The 7284-nt window shown below is 43.3% G+C and overlaps 1 protein-coding gene across 1 annotated transcript; it reads right to left on the reverse strand.

The window, feature by feature from the left end:
- Positions 1-3701: 3701 nt before the first annotated feature.
- On the reverse strand, positions 3702-6849 carry LOC111273156 (uncharacterized). Its single transcript, XM_022854840.2, has one exon. The coding sequence runs from the start codon at positions 6821-6823 to the stop codon at positions 6029-6031; it is 795 nt and encodes a 264-aa protein (XP_022710575.1). The 5' UTR covers positions 6824-6849; the 3' UTR covers positions 3702-6028.
- Between the last annotated feature and the right edge of the window lie 435 nt (positions 6850-7284).

Here is a 7284-nt window from a genome sequence, read left to right on the forward strand (position 1 = left end):
AGATAAATGTTGGACTATTGGCAACTTTTCTGGTTCGCTTGTATGGCTATTGACGATAAGGTAAGCGCCTTCTACACAGCGCCTTCTACATGCGCGCACAGGACCGACAACGGATCGCTAGACTGACCGCAATTTAGAGCCGAGTTTCTACTTAGTGCTTCACGCTATTTGAATTGCCTAGTAGTCACGTTATTTTAACAATACGATTAGATTTGCTTTAGTAAGTTCGCCGATTTAAACAGCGTATTTGTAGCGTTTCCCATGTATCTGATAACCAGTCCACGAGTCCGTGCTCGTGCTGCTGTTACAGTTAAAGCAGAAGTATTGTTTTCAATGATATTTTCTGGTGTTGACCCCCTACCCCTTATTACCCTTCTCCCTCTTTTCTCCTCGTTTTGTGTTCTGAGGTAAACGAAACCCCCAACCAAAAACGGACCTCTCGCCGCAATCTGCATGTGATGCCGCCGTTACACTGTCTGGCTTCACTGCTGAGGTTCCGGATGGCTTCTAACGTTCGGCAGCTGGCTGCTTACGCACCAGTGCCATCCGTCGCGTAAGCAGCGACTACGGACCATAGTACGACCTGAACGACAGGCGGTCGAGCTATGTATGGCAGCCGACAACGCTATCAAACTCGTGTCTCTATCACACTTTCGCACCATCCTCTCCTCGACAGGAGAATTTATGGCCTGCGCGCGTGTACTTTCGAGCCAGCCACCGAAGCAGACGCAGGCAGGCAGGCAGGCAGGCAGGCACACAGCCGAACAATCAACAGGTATAACGATCATCGCGCGAGCCCCGCCGGAAATTACGCTGGAGTGCGAAGCCAGAAAAGATGAAAACACAGAAATTATGATAAAGAAAAGAAGTTACCTCGAAAGCGCTCGCTGAGCCAAGCACTAGAACTGCGATCCGACTATTACAGACTGAACCGTAATGAAACGAAGACGAACGTTTTTGCCTCATTTTATAGAAATGTTAAAACCTCATGTTGGCGGCTGAGTATTTACAGGCAACATTCTGGAGATCCGTATTTGTAACACAGTCAGTGTGAGACAGTTTGAGCTATATGACCATTTTATAGAGTAGATGCAGACATTCGGTGCCGCTTTTTTGCTTGCATCAAATCAATTAGGATATAATGGTGTGTAAGCGGAAATTAATAGTGACAGCGTATTCATATCGGGTTTACATATTATAACGCATAGAGCAGATTTTATGTGAAGCATCTACACATATACATGTGAAAGGAGAGTAAACCTATCTGTTCTTGCTAAACTACGAAATATAATAACAATGATGCGACCCTGTTTGGCGTAATCTGCGCCACGTTCCTGTTCGTACCCCTGCTTAATTTCCCCAACACATACGCTTCTTTCGAATCAGCAAGTGAGCTGTTGACAATGATGCATATTATATAGTAGATTCTATTAAAGAATTGCTTGTGGGCTTTTTTTTAGCGTATCAAAAAAAAAAAAAATAGTCAGGATCATGGCAGCCACCTGCTGATTCATATGGCGAACTCTGCTCTAAATGTAACGGCACGAGCTATCGTAGTCGCGGCAAAGTCCTGAACTAGGCCAAATCAGGTCATCAACCTGAAAGACAACGGGCTTAGCTGTGAAGCTGATACAAATCAGTGCTTGCGGTTCACTTTATCAGACCACAGCAGGCACTGTCAATTTAGTGTGCAACAGCATCGACGGCCGGTGAACAGTGGCAATTGTTCACAGAAAGCAACTCTCGCATTCGATAGGCTACGCAACCTATATATGCAATCAAAGGACAGAGGATAGGACGTATTTTATCAGCATCGGCAGGCAAAACATGCTAGTATTTATCAATCTATTATTACTATGTACAATTATATATAATTGGACCTTTACTCAAAATATACGAGGTGATTCCGATATAGTTAACGCTGTCCAACGAACGCCGAGTTGACATGTATCAGAAGGATCGAGTGGACGTGTTAATCCTAATCGTTTAATATTAAATTTAACGTTGGCTCTTTTGAAAACTCGAATACACAGGACTGCGCATATTATCTAACCGTAGGCGTTAGATAAGCCCGATTCTCAACATAAATCTGTACTGTCGTAGGCCGATTCCATTTCGTTGTCAGTATATTTGTTGTACTAATAGAATGGGTGACTTAGATTGACAGGTACTGTTTTTTACAGAGTCGGCTTCCGGTATGAAGAGTAGAACGAAGCGACCGTTGTCAGGAGATGCGGCGTGGTAGAGGCAGGCCATGAAGGACGGGCCGAGGTTATATCCAGACAAAATTTGCGTACTGTTAAAGACAAAGCTATCCATTTGCATTACATTATTATCTTCAATATTGAATTTTCACTAAATTATCCCCGTAACAGAAGGCCATCGTACAATCAATGGGTCGCCGCATGAACACAGCAGGCAACATATTTGCCCTTCGATTCAAGTAGGCGAAAACCTCGCTGGCTAACCAAGTGGATTTTGTTGAAGGTAGTGCAATGGGTATGGCCAACTTGCCAGTGATGTGATGATTCGCCGATATGCGCAGCGTTTCCCTCTACGTCCTTAACGCGTGGTTTTTTCAAAGCTAGACGTAGGCCCCAAGGTCACGACTGGAGGGGCCCTTATTGATACAGCGATATCATTTCAACTGTGTACAACCTGCCGAATAGCGAGACATCAGTTACCCTTTGACCTCGACAATTTTTGGCCCTTCAGCATGTGCATCATACTATAGGTCCGGTATCTTGACGAATTCGCTAGCAAACGATGGCATCATCGTATTTGATGTATCAAAGCCGATACAATGTTGAATTGTTGCTGAGATTGAATTAACTAGCTTATTTCAATCTGTTTCCTTTGCTGTTAATTAGCGAAGCTCTTAACTTTATCGGACACTGTCTCGTCGAATAGGAAAAAGGACTGTCAATTATCGAACGTCTACTTGTTTTAGATCGCTAGTTCTCGTTGGCTCTCAACGAATGGTATAGAAACATTACTTGGACTTGTTAAGCAGACAAGATTGTAAAAGGGCATCTTCACACATCTCTTGCTCCTGTCACTTTGTTATGCTAGAGAGCGCTAACCGCAACTGGTGATTGCCCCGATGCTTCTAGGACATTGCACGTAGCGCTTATTTAGACCACTGGCTTCGTAATGTTTACAATTACCTCAACACAAATTTTGCATTTTAGGAAACTTACTTAACATTCGGGCTGCTTACTCGTTCCATGTGTGCCCTTACGATTATATGTGTATATATATATATATATATATGCTTCTTTCCGCTATTTTTTTCCTAACTAAAATTCTTGAACTAAAATTTTTACGTGTCCCATTCTGTCAGATCGCTTAAGAGGTAACTGTGAGGCCATCTGGTAGTGCGGAGCGCTGAATCGTCGTGTCCTATTTAATTTATAAGTATAATGACGTTATCTATAGAACATCCTTCCGTTAGAAGATCTATAATAATATAGCACTGATCTGACTCTCCTGTAATTCGGATTTGTATGATCACAGCTACAGTTGACTTTAATCATGCGGGCTGGTTGGCTTAATCGACAATTATTATCTAGTTGCTCATTAGTCCTAGCGAATACCGGCTGGGGCCGTAGCCGTTTCGATTATATTCCTTTCGACCTATCTGGTAGCGGCCTACCAGCCGTCAGGCTATGCTAGCGAAGAAGAGTCCTACCGCTATTTAAACAAATATAGACTTCCGAATCCGATTGCGTTGATAAGTCTACGCATCTGAAGATTTAAAAGGCTATAAAACAAACACTAAAAGAAAATTCTGAACCGTGTACTGAAAGAAGTACTGAACCGTGCTCCTCTCTCAACTATTGCAGAGGCCTCGGACGTTGATTATGGGGTTAAGTGCCATTAGGACATGTCGTGTGAGGATTCTAGATTCAAATTCGAAGTGATGTGCTTACCCCCATTGGCATGCTGACTCTAATCGGACTTCCATTTAAATACAGAGAAAACACGGTAGCAGGATCTGTATTTCGCTTATTATTAGTACTACTATCATTATTGCTGTTATGTTCGGGTTGCCAGCGGGGTAGCACAGTTTTGAGAGAGTGGTTCTTTCCTATTAGAACGACCTTCAACGCAGGGCAGGAGTAAGCCTTGTAAAATTTCATCTGATGCTCTTTTTGAATCTTTTTTCGAGATGGCCATATCTGGTCCACTTCCTACATGAACCTCTGGCAACGAACGGTAATCGTTTTATTATAGAGTCTGACACTCACCACTCTTCGGTTATCAAGCCAGCAGAATTTCGAATAATTTTTTCCACTCACAGGGGATACTTCGGCGAAGGTAAAGCTAGCTAGGACATAAGAGAGAGCTCTTGAAAATAGTCCTGTAGAAATAGTTGGTGGGCTTCACACCAATTTGGGGGCTTTGCAGAAGCGACCAGAAGTTTTGCAGTTTACAGAAACAGCGGAACCTCATTAATTATAGGAACGATCTGCTGCTTTGTTGTTGTTTTACATATTCCGAGCCTAAATAATTAAATTATTGCGATGTTTTTATATATATATATATATATATATATATACATGGACAGTTAACTGGGTAGCAGGCGATTATAGTTATAATGTAATAATAAAACACCACTAATGTATTGGTTAAATAGAATGCGTTAATAAAATGTATTAATTTCAACAATGCGACAATTTCTCTCTCTCTCTCTCTCTCTAGATTTTGCGTAAACTTTGTTTTTATCTTGTACAATCATATGCAAATAAAACATGCAGCAAAATCTAATGAGCATGCATGTAAGACTATTTTTTTTCTCAGCCTCGTTCATATAGCAAGTTATATGGATTATATGTACAAACGACCTTTAAACAAATAAACCTATGTACAAGGTAACATTTTTTTGCATACAGCATCATTAGGTCCTGCTAGTTATTAGACCCCTGTTGAACTACCCCTTCTACTTATCAGACCCGCACCGCACTGAAGTGTATTCTTATCATCGAATCGCTCTATATAGCACTACCTTTTTTTACACTAATATTTACCGCTTTCTCTGATGTTTATCGTGTGCGCTACTTTCTGACCAGCTTTTATTGGTGCGTCGACCTTTAGCCTCCGGTGGTGCATTTGTTGCCACTGAAGTTTGCTTGGCAGTCTACATTGAATATGAGAAATTTATAAACGTAATCTATAATAGATTGTAAGTGCTATTTTGTTAACCTCTACCGGGTAGTACCGACGTCCTCCGTTAATTCGGCATTACGTTATACGATATTTTACCTCCTTTTATATAGCGTTTCTTTTTTTATTTTATAAAGATTAGTGGACCTTCATGTGGCCTTCACCTACGGTTAACAATACCGTCATATCGATTTTTCACGTTGCCTGAGTACATAGGAGGTTCTGAATGCGTGAGCGCGCCGGTTGACCTGTCGTTCGTATCTCTATACGGAATGTGCGAGTTCTCTGTGTCCGCAATGGCTCCCTGCAAACAGATCTGTCCCAGCACATGGACTGTTAAGAAGCAGCAAGAACAATTTCTACGCTGCCAATCTATGGCTTGAACTAAAAATCTGTCAGTCTGCTTTGCTACGACCCCCGTTCGCGGTTATTGGTTCGTAAGTCTGATAAGCTTCAGCCGCCGGCTGGAAAAATTATTTCGCATGATGGATTTTGCTACGCAATTAAGGCGCACGTATTACGCATCCTTGATGTTGTTTACTCGATCTTGAATTACTAACAACGCCCGGAGTGTGCAAACGCTGCGGCAATGGTTCTTGGCGTTGCTGACGTTAACGCCGCTACTTGGACCTCGGCAAATTTTTCAAGCTGGGCATCTACGGCAGTTGCATTATCAGTGGCTGCTGGGTCAAATGTATAGTAGTTAGGCAAGCAGACATGTCTCGATTAATTAATTCAACACAATGGTGATGATACGTTGGTACGAATGGCCGCATGTGTCGTTCTCGTTAGCTACTTCATTTGGCTCATATCGACAGTCGTGGGTGGATTTATGGAATTCATTATCGCATTGTTCCGTCGGCTATCTTTTACGCACTTTGCCATCGAGATGGATGGCTGATGAACATGCTTGCACAGCATCTTCGAAGCCCTCATGACTATCTTCGAGTAGTGATGACAGTGCCAGAATGTACGAGCTAGCTACCCGCAAAATGGCTAGCTTGGATAGCTTCTGCCCGTTAGAATAGGCAGGTATCGCTTTTCGGAGAGATTCGAAGGCCGCCCCTATGGTGTGAACTCGAGTCCTTTCTCTCGCATTGGCCTCTATACGTCGCTGCCGCACGACTTGGCTGTCACTTTCTAGCTTGATCCTTTTAGGCTGGCTTGCAACAACGACGTTGATAGATGCTGGCCTTGACGAGGATAGTGAACTGCCGCGAGAGACACCTACATCGCAATTAGACACTCGTGAAATGGTGCTGAACGTTTCAGTACCTATTTTGAAGCTGAGATCGAGGCTTCCGTCCGGACTGATGGTTCCCAGTCGTAAGCCTGAGTCGTGGGAACCCGGCCGTTCCTGATCGCTAACACTGGAATCACTGCAGAAGCTGTGTTGCAGCTCGGAGTGACTCCGCTCTTTTGGATGAATCGTTTTCCGTTGGTGCTGCAAAAGATATTTGCGGGTGATTATGGATGATGCTGGTGAAAACGATGGGCATGACGATGAAGACTGTCTAGACTCCAGAATCATCTCGACCCCTGAGTCTTCATCGGACACCTCTTTCGCTGCGTCTTGAGCTGCTGAGGGTGCGGTTGTGACTTTGCCAATTACTGTTCTACGTGCCTCACTTGCTTCCGTTGTTTCTGAGAACGCCATGCTTTTGCTCTGAACGGCAGTTGGCCTGCTCGTCTGCAACGCATACACATACAAAGAAAAATACGGAAGTTAGTTAACGTAAAGCTGGTGATTTCTTGAAGCTCTGGATCATATTAACTAAAATCCACCATGAAGCACCACAAGGCAACAGCTACTAAACACCAGATCTCTTCCCAACACATATATAAAGGACCTTTTATGGTTTGCTAGTTCGATTGCTACTGTTTGCTAGGACCATCTCTCGCCCTTCCTGCCATTCCCTTTCTTTCTCTGTATCAGCCTTTTGCATAACCTTATCTTCATAACTTAGGTATTTGGTGCGTGTGTAGATGCTGCCAGATCGAAGTTGTTGGCCGTTATCAACGTAACGGTGGCTAAGCGTTGCGAATGGCTAGCATCTGTATTACATCAACAAGCACATGATTCGTGCATCGTGGGACGCGTACGGAGTAGTTTGAGAC

Source organism: Varroa jacobsoni, unplaced genomic scaffold, assembly GCF_002532875.2.
Source record: "Varroa jacobsoni isolate VJ856 unplaced genomic scaffold, vjacob_1.0 contig05113, whole genome shotgun sequence".
Lineage (NCBI taxonomy): Eukaryota > Metazoa > Arthropoda > Arachnida > Mesostigmata > Varroidae > Varroa > Varroa jacobsoni.

Excerpts from the sequence above, each read along its gene's own strand:
- LOC111273156 (XM_022854840.2), bottom strand. The coding sequence starts at position 6,823 with ATGGCGTTCTCAGAAACAACGGAAGCAAGTGAGGCACGTAGAACAGTA.